The sequence below is a fragment of the Genypterus blacodes genome, unplaced genomic scaffold (genome assembly GCF_046128005.1).
Source record: "Genypterus blacodes isolate CSIRO-AG114 ecotype Tasmania unplaced genomic scaffold, CSIRO-AGI_Gbla_v1 ptg000003l_1, whole genome shotgun sequence".
Taxonomy (NCBI): Eukaryota; Metazoa; Chordata; class Actinopteri; order Ophidiiformes; family Ophidiidae; genus Genypterus; species Genypterus blacodes.
The window spans coordinates 3,634,554-3,650,704 of record NW_027466817.1 but is presented as its reverse complement, the minus strand read 5'-3'; the positions used below and the strand labels follow the sequence as shown (position 1 = coordinate 3,650,704).

The following is a 16,151-nucleotide window of genomic DNA, read 5'->3' as shown; positions in this document are numbered from 1 at the left end:
TATTTCCAATCACATTACCTACGTGTGCTGTCATTTGCGTAAAATATTAGTTTTGTTGGGTGATATTTCAAAAGATGTAAAAGAAACCCCACACAGAGAGAGACTGTCTTTCTGTCAGCCTTAGCGCCTGGTTTGTTCTCTACCAGTTCAAAACCACTTCCACACCTTCTGTCTAATTCTAAATACTCAAAATTAAGCATATTCATTTAGCTAAAATATTATTTTGAAAAATGCGACAGGAAGTATTGAAAATATTTCGTGGAACTTGACGCCGGTCTCTGCAGCTGAGCCCACGGTCTGTCTGGCCGTAGAATCCAAAGCGGTGGATTCAAGTGTTCACCACGGTCCGCCCGGGCGAATCACCGCGGGCAGGAAAATACACCAAAATGCATTTGGTAATGCATTCAACACCGACATAGGTGAGTGTTGTGATTGTTCTGACATTTTCCTGCAATGACAGAAAGGGTTTGATGTGGCGTTACAATGCATTGGTACGTGGAATAACATTAGGAAGCTACATGGCTTCAGGGAAACTTCAGACTTCAACTTTCAGAGAGAAGCAAACCCATTGTGCGGAGTTAAAGTCAAGAGAGCCATTCAGTCATGCGTCTGACACGATTGAGCTTATTACAGTGGAGTGTAGTAGCCAATTAGGGACTTTGTTATTGCTGATCGACGTGGGTAATCCTAGTTATCTAGCTAGCTAACTGTTTGCTAGCTAGTTAACTGTTTGAGTCTTAACAGGCACTTTGACATCCGAAGAAACGGTCCGGAATTGATCAGTTTTAACATCATTTGGTATATAACCGATCGCACACTTGGCGTTATATATGGTGGAAAATGTTTGAATTTTAATTTGGATGCATTTGTTTAAGACACGAAAATAAACCAGAACCTGTGTGAAGATGTGGGTGAAAGATGGTGAATGACGTAACTTGTACCATGAATAACAAGAACATTAATAAACATGAGGATTAATGCTTAGTTTCAAGTAAGTCAGGACAAATATATTGTTGTAAGTATGCCTGGAGCATGGTTCTACCTTGGTTAGACTCGGTCCTAGCTCGGGATATTTTTAGTCTGTCTAATAGTAGGGTTTTGTGAAGAGCTGCATTTACTGCAGTGTTTAAGCAAGCTTTTCCTCCTTCATGTCTAAGTCTCAAGTTTCCGACCCACTGTCATTATAAAGACCATTCGTGGTCACAAGACTACTGGGTTTGAAATGAAAAATGGTCTGTGTGTGTTTGGTAGAAAAGGATAGGTTTGCCTTCTTCTGTCACTTCAAGACTACACGTCAACAGTCTGCTAAGGGCATTAAATGTACAGTTCATGTAAATTTGGATGTGTAAAGCAAATGAATTGTGATATAGGATAGCACATGTACTTTAGTATTTACATGCCTTATACAGTACAAGTGTATGGACAGTAGTGTGTAGATGATTTATTGCCATGGTTTAATTTCCTGATCCCTGACTGGTGACAGGTTTTATTTGCAGTTGCAATGGAGTCTGACACATGATGTAAACAATCAATGTGTGGCTCTGGTGTCAGTTGGCTTCAAGGTAGATTCAGTTAACCCCCCTCCCCCCAACATGGCAACAGAAAGCATGAGGTTCTCTGTGGGTGTGTGGCACAGACATACACTAATGTTCTGCTTATATAACAACATTATATTGCAAACAACACATTAATGCTAATTTCTTGGCAAAGCTTCAAAAGCTTTTAAGGGATATCATCCAGGGAATTACTAAATGATGTATATAGAAGAAAACAAGTAAAGGCAGGTATTGAGAAAGTAGGTACACGAAGAAGTCATTTACACTTCTTAATTACTAGAAGACAGCTGAAATGCATTATTCATCACAGACACATATCGAATGTCAAATTATCCGTGGAAGTTTGCCCAGCGAATGTTTCTCTCACATCACGTTACATTGTTGCAGCTTGAGTGCCAAAGTTGATGACAGTTATTTTTTTCTTTTCTTTTTTTTTTCAGATGGCACAGTGGCTTGGTGGTTAGAACTGCTGCCTCACAGCATAAGGTATTGGGTTTCCTCTCGGTGCTCTGGTTTCCGCCCTTCTCCACAGATATGCAGCCTAGGTGAATTGGAAACTCTAAATGACCCGTATAGTGTGAATGGGACTGGGATCGTGATTGAGTTGTTTGCACCTTGCATTGATGCACATCCTTGCTCTCCACATAGGTCATCCTGGATATGGTGAAGTCACATATTAATGCAAGGGGTCGATCTTTAAATGTGAGCTAATACGCATTGTGATCAGATCCGTCCCAAATCTGTCCCAAATCTCCAGGTGGAAAAGGAATGTGTACACCGAGGGAAAATTCATTCATGAAATCTTCCCGGGAATTGTACAGTAAACACCGCCTCCTCGTCCAGCCTGGGCTCACTCTCATCCATCATGTTATTAAAGAGGGAGCTGTGACTGGCCATGAATGGGGACATGTCATTGAAATGTAGCAGTGATTGCTCAAGATCCAAAGTATTTAGTTATGTATCGGATGAATGAATGATGACCACCCACGGAGCAGGGAGGACGAATAGGCTGGTCTGCTGTGATCGCAACATGGGCAGCAATCAGATAACCAGAATGTTGCTGTTTGTTTTTATAGAAGCAAACATTTTACATGACATTGCGCATACAATTGTAGGATATTTTGGAGATATTTTTTTTATACAGAGAGAGAGAGAGAGAGAGAGAGAGAGAGAGAGAGAGAGAGAGAGAGAGAGAGAGAGAGGAGAGAGAGAGAGAGAGAGAGAGAGAGAGAGGAGAGAGAGAGAGAGAGAGAGAGAGAGAGAGAGAGAGAGAGAGAGAGAGAGAGAGAGAGAGAGAGAGAGAGAGAGAGAGAGAGAGAGAGAGAGAGAGAGAGAGAGAGAGAGAGAGAGAGAGAGAGAGAGAGAAGGGAAGGTTGTATTATTGTTACTATTGGTTGTCGTTAAACTTTATACGTAGACCCTGAGGTTGCAATGATCTCATAGGGTAAATACAGTTTTTACAGGATGATGTCAAACAGCAATGTAGGCTTGTACAGATCACATCATAGGCTGTGGTAAAGACAAGGAGAGACAAAAAAAAACAAAGAGGACATCCCACCCCGAAAGCCACCCCAACCCCGCATCCATACAACCCCGTCCTGTCCTGTCTGGGATGTCAAATAAAATGGAAAAATAAAAAGGAACAGCCACTGTTTTAGAATAAGATAACCAGAATGTTAATGCAAATCCTGTGATCGGATCCTGATGAATATTAGTTATAGTCTTTTCTATGTTCATTCATACATGTTTATATGGTTTTGCACTTTTTGTGTCTAGACCGCAGGGCTGAGCCGTTGGTGTGGATGGCCAAGGGACAGGGCCATCCCGTGACAAGATGCAAGCTCGTAACCGCTTCCTCCTCCTGGTGGTGGTGGGTGCGGCAGTGCTGGCCATCGTCAGCCTCAGCCTCCAGTTCTGTAAGTGGACACTGTGTGTTTGTTGTCTGTGCTCTTGACAAACTCATTCTCTCTCTCTGAAGCTGTGGGCTCTTGTGCAGATTTGGCTGCAAAACGACCATGCTTGATAGAAGAATTGTTTTTGTTTTGGAACTCCTCTCGGTTCCCCCTCGTCAACAGACCCCATTTGTTTGGCCAAACAAAGCCAAATCCCCTACAGACATTGAAAAAATACAGCATGCCCCTGTATACTCGGAAATCCTTTGAGAGGCTGCGGTAATGCTATCATATGGGCTATGGGATGCATAGTCAATGATCCACACACACACAGATTGGCCTTTTCCCATTAAGTCATTGTTTAGCATCTCCTGTAGGGATTGTCTAGACAGTGTGTCCCTGCCAGATGGAATGCAGGGAAACTCCTGTTCCATAAATGGAGACGGGCCTCGCTGCACTAGATGTTATTTGCAAACCTCCGAAGCATAATCGAGAATACACGTACAGAAAATCCAGTTGACGAAGCATGCAAAGAAAATGAAAATACCTCATGGATCCCTCACATGATGGTGATGATAGCTTGGCGTCTGTACAGGCCTATAGGATTAGACATATATGACACATGAACCTAGCTATTGTAAGAACCAAGCACGCTGAAAGCTTATTTTGTCCTCTTTTCTTCTGTAGTAAGTTTTTTAAAGCTATTTCTCAAGAGGCGAACCAAGACAAAGTAGTTTCTCACTTGCGTTTGCACTTTTCTGCCCAAATTACATACTCGTCCTTCGCCCCGCAAGAGGAGGAAGCTGTGCGAGTTATTTTTGTTTCCCTATCAAACCCACTCTTATTTCTAGCTCTATGAGCTCCTGTGTAAAATGCTCAGGGCCAACGAAGGAGCCTGTCATGAATTTAACCACTTTTTTATAATTGGAAGGATGTACAGTGTTTGTGTCCTTCCAATGAAAAACAAATCATCACAATTTTCTTAAAGTTGAAACTGACTAAAGTAATTGGCATCCACAACTCTTTATTCCATGTTTTAAATAACAAAAACCAATGAAAATGGCCTGGACCAATCTATTATTAGAGATGATTATAGATAATTATATTGTAGTGATGTTTTAAGCAGACTGTTCTCTCATTTACTCATTCTGCCTTTTCAAATGGATCTTTGCATGCCCGTCACAAACAGCACAGGAAGGACTTTCGGTTGATTCACTTTCAACACTGCTACAAAACACTCACTTCATGTTTTTGAACAGTATTATGGTTGGTAAAAAAAACCCTGCTGTCATAATTTATTCACCACACAATCAGAGTAGGCTTTGAGCTATTACCCCACAGAACCGTATGATGAAAATGTACAGGATTCATTCATCTCTTTCTGTCAGGGTTATTAAAAAAACATCGATGCAGAACGATCAGACTGATTGATGAATGATGATGGATGGTGAAGTAAATGCCTCTCTTTAGCTTCTGACTGTCTCAGATTTCAAGTGGTGATTGCTGTGAACATACAGAAGAAGAAACTTCAATTTGGTCAAATCACACATGCGAACACGGCAATCTAAAATGTGTCTTGCGTGCTTCTCTTACACACACACACACACACATGCCTTATACAGAGGGGTCACTGCACTGCCGCCCATGATTTGACACGTAGGTAGTCCCAGAGGAAAGTCACCATGGAACCCAGTGGCTCTGCAGAGGATGGCTACAGGGAGAGATGGAGAGGGAACTGATGTCACAGAATGAGAACTATTTTGAGATGTTGGTGGCAGTGAAGGGGAAGGAGAGTATGGTGGGATTTAAGTGCTGCAGATGCTGATAGATGTACAGTTAGTGTTAGTGTTATTGGAGGATAAAAATAGTGAAATGCAATAAAAGAGGCATCATAAAGGTTAATGTATATGAGAAGTCTTTGATCTATCATCGCCTAATTTTTGGCATTTGCAAACTGGCCAATAATGGGTTCTGTGTGTGTCCTCTAAAATTGAGGTTACATTTTTACTAGTGCCTTTATGTTCTTTACATTTTCCTGTCTTCAGCGCGTCACAGAAATGGGCAATGCATTGGATGGCCTTAATGTCTTGTTCTTCATAAAGTGTCCAGTCTTTATTTCATTAAACACAGGTTGCAGATCCATCTTACACTGAATAGGTGTTTTGACTTGGAGGATCTTAATCTGCTGGTATGTACAACTGTAGAAGATAGAAGATATTTAACCATTTCTGTGTACAGCCAGGGCAAAATGACGATTAGACATAATTTATGGTCGCTCTGGTGTGAAATATTCCTTCTAACATAATGTTACTGTATATAAAGTTGTACATGAGTTGCGTGACATATGGAGCTGCCTTTGTTGATACAAGACCTTTGGACCTGTGTATCCCTCCTCAAGAGATGGCCAAATAACCTTTATTGACAAGACATACAACTCCCCTCTGTTTTTGCTCTTGTCTACTGTTCTGACTGCACTGAATTTGTCTGGGTGAGTCAGAACTATCCATCCATCCATCCATCCATCCATCCATTCATTCCTCATACACATTCATCTTCTGCAGCATTGTGGGAGGCTGCAGCCTAACCCAGTGATGCAAGGGTGATACTCTTGTTACACCCTGGGCAGGTCACTTCTCTTATCGGGCCACAGGGCTCATATATAGAGATAGACAAACTAATTCATGTTCACTCCCACACATATGTTCAAATTTAGTGTTTCCAATTCAATAAAAGAAACAAACACCAAGAGAAAACCCAGTCAACTACTGGGAAATAGTCGAACTCCACACACAATTGCTCCAATCAGATTCAAACACAGGGCCTTTCTTATTAACTTCACTTCTATCTCAGTCAGGCTTTAAAAGGCACGCAGATCACAGAGAGATATTGCCCAACAAGACACATCAGATGAAGATATCTTTTTGCTTGCCTGCCATGAGGGGATGGTGCTAACCCACAACCCACTGTGCCACCCTGAGTAAAAACTAAATATAGTCAGGTAAGTTCCTTTGTGCTTTGATAGACAGCTGGATGTGTTACGTCATTTCAACATCTGTTTTTACACCATAATCCAGACAGAACACTTTCACCTTTCATCTGCGTAGTGGGGACCCGCCTTCCTAATGTCTTGTCGGACAATAAATTACCTATAAGCCACTGATTACTCTAACGTGAGAGCTGGCATGGCACTCTTCAGGTGAATAAATATAAATATAGACATGGCTCCAATTTGTGATAGTCTCTTGTGTTGCATGTCCTGTGTACCTGCCTGTGTTGATAATGTTCACATAGGAGGTGGAATGTTTGTGTGTGGCAGTTGTCAGCCACAGACAGTCCAGCCAGGTTGCATTGAGTGGGCGTAGGAGCCAGAGATGTCTCATCTAAATCCCGAGTGCGAATGCTGCAGTACGTTTTGTGTGTTATTACTTTGGAAGTGTTGGGCAGCTTGTTACAAAAGCCCCATTGTGGAGGTGACTAACACTGAACTTGCCTGTAAAAGTTTAGTTAGTCTGCGCAAGCGTATGCGGGGACTGGTTGCAGGGTGGTTGGGGTGGTAGTGTGTGGGGGGAAAGAGCACAGAGTTGGGACAGGTTCTGGTAGTGAATGAGCTCCAGTGTGTGGCAGGACCACAAGCTACTCGGCAGCCATCAGAATGGTCTCTGTGGGCAACATACACCTTCTTTCCTTCCTGATCACTGGTGAGTTCATGGAAAATTCTTCACATACACATGGACATTTGTTTTTATGAAGACCTTACTCCTTAGTATCCAGACATGTTGGACGTTTTTATCATGTTACTCAGCATTTACTTAACTGAGAGGATCTAACTTTGCCGTTTTAGGTTTAGTTCTTAGTAACTGCTGGAATCTCTGTTTTGTATTTGCATTGGTGAGTCTCATATTTTGACTTTGTAGAGCTTGCATTATGTCATTCCTTAACTTAGGACTAGATTCTAGTCTTGTTTTGTCTGAAATTGCTTCTTTTTCTGGATTCAAGAAGATGTATTCTATCTAAGAGATTCTATTCTATTCAGTTAAGATGTCATGCAGTAATGAGGATAATACGACTTGTCCAACCTTTGCAGTTCAGGCTAACTCTGACATTTACTTTCATCAAAGTCCTGTGTTTGAATACTTGGTGTTTTTTTTCTTAACTTTTTAAGTATTATTGCCCATTCGCTATTTGTTAACTGTACACATGCAATTGCTTCTTTTTTAAAGCGGTGGGAAATCCAGTTTGTTTCACATATTTATGACCCATAACTGTGCACATATGTATACATCCTTAACCCCTTCAAGGTTTTATCACATTTTAATGGGTGTCTTAACATATCGCAGAGAAGAACGTGCAAGTCTGGCAAATCAGTACTGCATATTTGTGTGTGTGTGTGTGTAAGAGAGAGAGAGAGAGGATTTAGGAGAGGATATCCGTCTTGCCAAAAGAGCTTTTGGATTCAGCTGCTTTTTCTACAGAGTTGTGTCTGAATGGACCAACCAGTTCCCATGTCTCTTTCAGCTACTACTGGAGCATTTCTCTCAGGGTCACAGTTCACTGGTGCCCAAGCAACACACATTAAGCAGTGAAAGGCTCTGGGGACACAGAGCTGTTGACATGGAGATGAGATTGAGGGGGAAGCAGCTATTTTACTCTGCCCAATGATTTCTGCCATTAGATGTTTGTTGTTGCAATACAACATTTTGTTACATTTACCTTCCTACCTTTTACTTGCTACTAACATTCACACCCAACTTCCTGTTTGTTCTACAGTGAACCTGATCCCCACCACACCGATAGTGGAGGAACGACCCTTTCAGGCCGCAGATGGAGGCGTTGGGTCGGGTCAGGGGAAGAGCAGGAAGAGGGTGTTTCCAGGGCCGCACACCCAGGACCCAAACCCCATATCTGAGGCCTATGACTACTGCAACACTCCCAACCACACTGAACAGGCCTGGGAGGGTGAGAGTTCTACGTCATCACACGGCAATACTTTTGCTCCTGCACAGTTTACTGTACAAATCTTTCCAATTTAGTTGATCACAACATCACTCCTGTAGAGCATTGAAGTATTGAATCAAAGTATCTTTTGCCGACGTTAACAAGACTTTGATGGGTCGGCCAAGAGAACAGATAGTGTACAGTGTGTATAGTATAGTACACTGACTGTTGAGATAGAGAGAGATATATAGATTGATTACTTTTAGGAATCACGAATGCTGCAAGTGTTGCAGATTGCAGATTGTTGCAGATTGCGTTATTTCTTCTGAGCATTTGATTTTATAAGATATGATATGATGTGCATAAACTCTCCCGCCTTGAGAAAAGTAATTATCTAGCTTTTATTGCATGCGCTGCTTTTAGCCTTGGAATATATCTTTCACTAGATTTTATTCCAAAGAGGGTTGTATTACTGTACTTAACTGAAAACTGTGTCTATAAGAGTCTATACTCCCCCCAGCCCCACCCCTTCAAAGCACCACTTTGGCGTTTCTAACTTCTTTCGCCAACCCTCCCATAACATCCTCCCACTCATATTTCACCTTCCCTTCACCCCAGCCGTACTCATTAACCCTAACCCCAGCCTGCCCCGACTCTCCTTCTTCCCCCCCGAATGTGGATAAAGGAAGACTGAGGCAGCAGAGAGCAGAGCAGAGCCCAACGCAGAAGCTTCTTAAGACAGATCTCTCATTGGTCCTGACAGGCTTGGCAGGCTGAGCGGCCAGGCCAGCAAACCTGTTCACACGTCTGGGATATTGTAGCTATCCCATGTGTACTGACGTGTGGCCTCCTTTTTCTGCTTCCAAGGAAAAATAGCAACAGTTTGGTGCACAGTTTGGTGCACAGTGTGTGGCGATAGGTCTGGTATCTGACATAAATGTGGGAGAAGTGAGAAAATCATTGGGAAAAACAAACCAATATTTCCAGTAGAAGGTTGTTTAGAGGTGTCCCAACACTGTGAAAAGTTTCCTCCATGCACTTTCTGCACCTCCATGTTGATACTTCCCTGTTTTAGTTGTGTTGGCAGCCGTCATTATTAGAAAATATTTGACTGCTGAATGCCACAATTGACCAATCAGCGTTTGGCTTTACGCATTGCCGTATAATAATAATGTTTATAATAATAAGAAATTGATTCCTTTGTTTTGGTGATGTTGATGAGAGTTTTGCTGTCCTAGGTCACAGTCCAGTGGACTACAAGTTGCTCTCCGTCCAGGTGATGATTCGCCACGGAGATCGCTACCCACTCTACTTCATACCGAAGACCAAGCGGCCAGCCATTGACTGCACCCTTTCCACCAGCAGGTGCACACTCACACACACAATACATCATGGAATATGTCATCATTATTTGAGTTGCGGTTCCTTGGTTCACTGATGACTGTGAAAAAGTGCTCAGACGTATTTCCCATCAACCCCTCTCCTCTGCTTCTAGTCACAGAGCTGTTGTGCCATTCAACAATTTAGTTTCCCTTTGTCTGCATTTGTTTTCCTACAGCTTTACTAAAGAGGATGAACCTGTTTGAATGAGTTTTCGTTGCCTTTCAACCTTTGAAACCACAGAATTGTGTTGCCTTGTGTGTGCATGGGTTTGATGTCATTACTTCCCTTTTACCATGAACAGACCAATCATATGCCTTACATATCATTCCCTATACTATTATTGATTGTGTATTATGTTGAACTGTATAGGTATCAAACAGCACCTCTACAGGAAGAAGACACACTTGTCTGTCACCGTCTTTGCTTTTCTTTCACCAGCCCCTTGGTTTCCGGCATCATTGTGTTTGAAGTGGTGGGTGGGTTTGGTTTGCTTCATGTGTCCTGCTCTGCTCTTTAGTGTAGTTGAAAGCAAATGCAGATAACAGTCGTTATCAGTGTTATCGTGGTTGATTTGAGCAACATGTCCGTTAAGCAGCTGTGGCAAGACAAAACGTTCACTGCTGCAGAAATATGTGAAGACAGTAACTGGTCAGAATGATCCTGTTATTTTATAACACCCTGCAATATATGAATTCCCTGTCTGGGATCTATAGTCTTTTTGCTCACGGTGTTGTCTCAACTATTAATACTTCACACAGGCTCTGCTGATCTCTTAGCTCAAACGGGCAAAGTGAGAGCGTTCCCTATAGGAAGAGAAGAGATCAGAGGCTGAAAATGTGTGCCTCTGTTCTGTATCTTAAGTAGAAGTCAGCACTTTCAGAACCCTGGTTTCTCTGTGTAGGCTGTTTATCAGTCCTAGAATGAACTCTGCATTTTGATTCATACAGTGATCAAAAGCAGTGCTATTTTGTAAATCAAACTTAATTTCTTTTGTTTTTCCGACATCTTGGTTTGCGTTTGGTTTTGGGAGGCCACACTCCTCCTCAAGCCAGTGTCAAATTTCTACAAGGGTGCAGACAAACAAACAGGAAAAAGCCGTTGAGTCCGTGAACGTGCGGGCTCTGAGGGAATGACATCACTGAGCTGCCACAGTGGGGATGCATTAGTTCAGCTGCAAAGCATGTGTAGTATTTGTGGTTTGACTGTGCACATTTCACGCAGACATGGAACATAGACAGCACGTTATTCATGTACGTAGCAGGATCCTGGTAATAATGTAGGGAGGGCTGATTTCATTTGTGCACTGGCATAATTGCATAATTACAGGGATCTGAAGTAGTGTGTGTGTGTGTGTGTGTGTGTGTGTGTGTGTGTGTGTGTGTGTGTGTGTGTGTGTGTGTGTGTGTGTGTGTGCGTGTGCGCGCGCGTTCTGGCACCAGCTTGCCGACTCACTGTCTCTATTTGTGGTTTACTGAGCTCTCTTCAGTGAGGAACGTCTCTCTCTCGCTCTCTCTCTCTCTCTATATTTTGCTCCCCCTCCCCACCTCTTTTCTCTTCCTTAAATACAGCCTCGCTCATCGCTGTGTTTCCATCCTCATTAACTATTCATTTGTTTTCTCTGTTATTTTTGAGTGAGGGTTATTTTTGCTCCCTTTTGATCTTAATTTCTCTCGTACTGCCTTCTAATTTTTCTCCTCTCGCTCTGCATCTTATCATTCCTCCTTCCCTCCCTCCCTCCCTCCTCCCTAAGCCTTTTCCTCCATCCTACCCAGTGATAATCCCTGTTTGATGTAATTGGGTTCTGTAATCTTTGGTTAGCAACAATCAGCCTAATAGGCAGCCGGGCTTTGTCCACTCTCTGTGGCACCGTCCATCAGTGACATTCATCCTCCTTTTATAGTCCACATCTACCCTCTGTCAATTGCCTCTGTCAATTTTTTGCACACAGCCAGTTTTGTTTCTCATGAGCCGAATCTTGTTTATAATCCAGGGAATATTTCAGTGAATATTCAAGTGTGATAAATCAGACATTGGCAAGTGGATTCATGCTACAACCTCTGCTGATGCATTATAGAAACAAAATACAAATGTTCTCTAAAATGTATATAATTGTGTTTTTTTAAAGGGACACCTCCCCAAATGAAAGAGTGCTTTGAATTCAGTTTTCTTCTTTTTTTATCCTAAAATAGCACAGCACCATCTCTCCTCGCTCTGTCCACACCTGATGAGCTAAGTCAGGTGTGTTTGGCCAGTCAAGATCAGAGAGGCACCAATCAAGAGTGCTTTAAATATCACTACAATCCCAATTATTTATCATTTCTGACGGTTACCAATAATTTCGTCCAGGTCATTTTTATTTGTTTTATTATTTCAAATATGGCACGTCAAAAATCCAAAGCAAAATGTCGCTCCTATTAAATATGAAATAAAGAAGTGTGGATGCCAATTACTTTTTGTCAGTTTCAACTTTTTGATACATTTTCTTATTGGAACAGTTTCAGCCCTGTTGGTCTCTTGGTTAGTTGAGGACCAGGGTTGAGAGTGAGCGATTTCATTTATTAAACCGGGGTGATTGTGATTGTCATTGGTGGCTGCAGATTAACGGCTTGACGTTTTAATGTGAGTGTGATTCTAGGGAAAAGGCAGCAGGTCGATTTCAGGAGTCCTGAATCTGTCACTCGCTCATCACTCTGGAAACTGTGTGTGTGTGTGTGTGTGCACCCATGCATGAGGATTCATCTTTCCAATTGGCCCCTTTTTAATCTGAGACTGTTGAGCTGCAGTTCCCACAGATTTGTTGTATTAAATTGTAATCTTCAATCATTTCGAATGCATTAGATCACTGACTGCTCCTCTTCCTGCCCTCATCCCTCTCTGTGTGTGTGTGTGTGTGTGTGTGTGTGTGTGTGTGTGTGTGTGTGTGTGTGTGTGTGTGTGTGTGTGTGTCACAGCAATGGATTCTTTCATCTTTTTATATCTCCCATTTCCCATATTCCCTCCCACACATGTTGGACATTGCTTTAGCCCAGCTGTTGCTAGAGAGACACCTGGTGGTAGGTGTAGAAAGTGTTTCATAGTCATGCAGAGGCAGTAATGACAACATCATGACGTTTATTACAATAATTTCAGTGTCTTCAGCTTCCTAATCTCTTTCTTCATCTTTGCAAGCTTTGTTTCCTTACCTTGATTTTGGATTTGGATTTGATCTTGATTGTGCTTTTTTCCTGCTGCTTGGTAATTGCACAATACTTCTTTCTAACCTCCCTCTTATTTGTCCTCACCACCTTAAGGAGCCCTTCCCACCCTCTGTTGAATTCCTTCATCAGTCACATGGGCCAGGGAGGGCGTGGTCACTGGGAGTCGCCGCTGGGCTCGCTTCCCCGTCTGCCAAATCACAGTGCCTGTGAGATGGGACAGCTCACACAGACAGGTTGGTGAGGCTCATCTCACCTAAGCATGATCATCCAACAAAAACACCCTGTGGAGTAAAGTATAGTGACTAGATGAAAAGAGAGAAAGAGGTGGAATGGTATCTTCATACAGTCGCTAGTCTAATTTGCTCTATGTTGTCTTCTATAAGAAGATTGAATGGGTGAAATCGGCTTTTTTGGACTTGATCTGCACAAATGAATGCCCTCTTATTACAGACTTGTGTCTTGGTATTGTGCCATTATAATTATCAACTTGGTTAAACCTTTATCTTACCTCCTCCCCTTTCTAGGTGTAGTGCAGCATCTGCGTAACGGGCAGCTCCTTCACGAAGCCTACAAGCGCCACAACCTGCTTCCCTCCGATTGGTCTCCCCGCCAGGTGTGGGTGGAGACCACAGGCAAGAGCCGCACACTCCAGAGTGCAATGGCTTTCCTCTATGGCTTCCTCCCAGGCTTTGACTGGACAAAGCTCACAGTCCGTCACCAGTGGAGCACATTGTTCTGTGGCTCAGCCTGTGATTGCCCCATCAGGAGTAAATACCTGGATGAGGAGCAGCGGAGGCAGTATCGGTTCAGAGTAGCTAATGCTGAACTGGAGAGGACTTACATTGACATGGCACGCACCCTGGGCCTGCCCATGCGACAGCTTCGAGCAGCAAACCCTATAGACTCACTCCTGTGCCACCTTTGTCATGGCCTGCCATTCCCATGCGTTGCCCCAAGTGACAGTGGCGCAGGCGGGTGTCTGACTCTAGCCCAGTTTGGTGTGATCCGCAGGCAGCAGCTCGATGATGAAGTGGATCGCAGGAGAACGGGGCTGTACCGTAAATATGCCATCCTGGCCTCGTACCCCTACCTCAACCGAACAGCAGCCAAGATGGAGCGCGTCGCCAGGAGCAACGAGGCCGGGCGGCAGCCACGAGCCGGGGGTGAGGAGGCGTTCACCGTTTCCTCTGCACACGATGTCACTATGGCACCATTGCTGAATGCCCTGGGCCTGGATGAGGCCAAGTTCCCACGCTTCGCGGCGAGGGTGGTATTTGAACTGTGGAAGAGTCCACCAGCGACACAGGGAGAGTTAAAGAAAAGACCTGGCAAAGGTGAGAGGTCGAAGCTGAAAGATGGGCAATTGTTCATCAAGGTGCTATACAATGGGGAGGATGTAACATTTCACACAACCTTCTGTCGCCGCCACAATCGCAACGCAAGCCAGCCACTCTGCCCTTTGAAAACCTTCCTCTCTTTTGTCAGGAGAGACATGTTCCGATTTATTAACGCTACTTCCTACCAGGAAGCCTGCTACAGACGGCCGGGTTGACAGATGGACCGATGGGAAGAAGGCCGAATGAGAGACAACATCAAAATTGTCGGCAATATGGTTATAATTGTTTTTTTAGCTGACTTTTCCACTATTGCTGATTGGAGAACTTGTCTGCTGTTCAATGTCTCAATCTTTTTAATAATAGCTCCTTAGCACAACGTTAGTGACAAAGACACGCTCGAACAAGGTACTGTACCTCGGTTGTCACGGGCCAGTTTGACCTCTGTGCTGAGAACTTGGTTGTACTGACGATCACACTTTACTGTACAGTTACCAGCATGTCTACAAACCTCTCCAATTCAGTCACTACTCTATCGCCATCTCAACCAAGGTTGAGTGGAAAATGTATGTTGGTAAGCATATTTGTATGAAAGAAGTAATGACACGTAGCCACTTTATTTTGACATTCCATAATACTATGGGATCTTAGAGTCCCTACGACACAATGAAATCATCTTTCTTGGAAAATGCTGGATTTCTCATTCCTGGAAATAATTTTGTTGGCAATAATTATTAAAAAGCAAACGAGTTTGGGTCAGACCGATTCAAGTTTCATTTATAAGCTTTTCTTTGGGTTTTAAGTGTTCTTTCATTGCGCTTGTAGCAGATTTCACTTGTGCCAATTTTGACACAATGAGCACATTTTATTTGCCATTTATTACACTTGACTGTGGCGCTGTTTAAAAGTGACAAGTGAGGCTTGAAACACTGAATCACTGTTTAACCATTCCACTACAATGGATCAAGACAGGGTTTTTATAAACTGTAGTTGTAACCATTTGCACTTGACTTTTGTAACTCATCTTTGTTGTTTTTTTGAAGGAGCCTGATTTTGATCAAAAGGTTATTTCTTAATATACATCTGTACTGTAAAGCACATGAGGTGAAATAAACATTCTCCTTCTCTTTATGGCTGGAATATTTAATATTTGGTAGCATGCTGAGTAAGCTAATGCTAATGCTAATCACCACTAACCTACATGGTATGAATGTGTGTAAATGTTTACAAGAAGACTGAAGTTCAAAGTCCTTATAGGTGTCCAGTACACTTTACTACCACTAGGTGGCAGCCAAGTGTCACAGACCTCATCCAAGCACAGTCTGTCCCATCTGCTGTAATCAGTTATCCACTTTGTCAACAGTGCTGCAGGGGCAGAGCACATAGTCAATACATTTATATAAATGTAAAAATTTAGAGTGCCTATTCCCCACTGCTAGACAAGTCATGTATCATCATCATTAGGAAGATAATACAACGCTGACAAGATATCAATTGTACAGCTCATTTTCAAAAGTGCTCCAGCATGCCTGCCTGGCTTTTTGCTTCCAGAACCTCCAGATTCGGGAGAGTATTGACCCGAAAGATACAATAGCAAGAGTGAGCGAGGTAAATTACATTTGCAGTATGAAGTTATGATGTTTGTCCTGCCAGTGGACTATTTGCTAATGAATGAAATAGTAGAGAACATCTGATATGGGAGACGGATTACAGATGTCGTCCACTGAGCCTGTGGTTTCAATTGGTTACGATTTGACTCAGACAAACCCCATCAGGCCATTTGTTGAGTTCACATATATTAAATGTATGAGTTAAGGAGCTTATATGGTTATGGAATCAATTCTACAAATACTC

At 42.8% G+C, this 16,151-nt stretch overlaps 1 protein-coding gene across 4 annotated transcripts; it reads left to right on the top strand.

Moving 5' to 3' along the window:
* Positions 1–298: 298 nt before the first annotated feature.
* On the top strand, positions 299–15,428 carry pxylp1 (2-phosphoxylose phosphatase 1). Of its 4 annotated transcripts, none has more exons than XM_076141523.1 (7): positions 299–419; positions 1,997–2,042; positions 3,333–3,472; positions 8,216–8,404; positions 9,622–9,748; positions 13,057–13,196; positions 13,488–15,428. In XM_076141523.1, the coding sequence occupies exons 3-7, from the start codon at positions 3,391–3,393 to the stop codon at positions 14,513–14,515; spliced, it is 1,566 nt and encodes a 521-aa protein (XP_075997638.1). In that variant the 5' UTR covers positions 299–419; positions 1,997–2,042; positions 3,333–3,390; the 3' UTR covers positions 14,516–15,428. The 4 variants fall into 4 exon arrangements, with proteins under 4 accessions (XP_075997638.1, XP_075997647.1, XP_075997657.1 ...); XM_076141532.1 differs by having other exon boundaries at positions 1,997–2,101; XM_076141542.1 differs by lacking the exon at positions 1,997–2,042.
* Positions 15,429–16,151: the final 723 nt, after the last annotated feature.

Excerpts from the sequence above, each read along its gene's own strand:
- pxylp1 (XM_076141542.1), top strand. The coding sequence starts at position 3,391 with ATGCAAGCTCGTAACCGCTTCCTCCTCCTGGTGGTGGTGGGTGCGGCA. Across the intron at positions 3,473-8,215 it reads CAGCCTCAGCCTCCAGTTCT|TGAACCTGATCCCCACCACA; the intron begins GTAAGTGGACAC and ends TTTGTTCTACAG. Across the intron at positions 9,749-13,056 it reads TGCACCCTTTCCACCAGCAG|GAGCCCTTCCCACCCTCTGT; the intron begins GTGCACACTCAC and ends CACCACCTTAAG.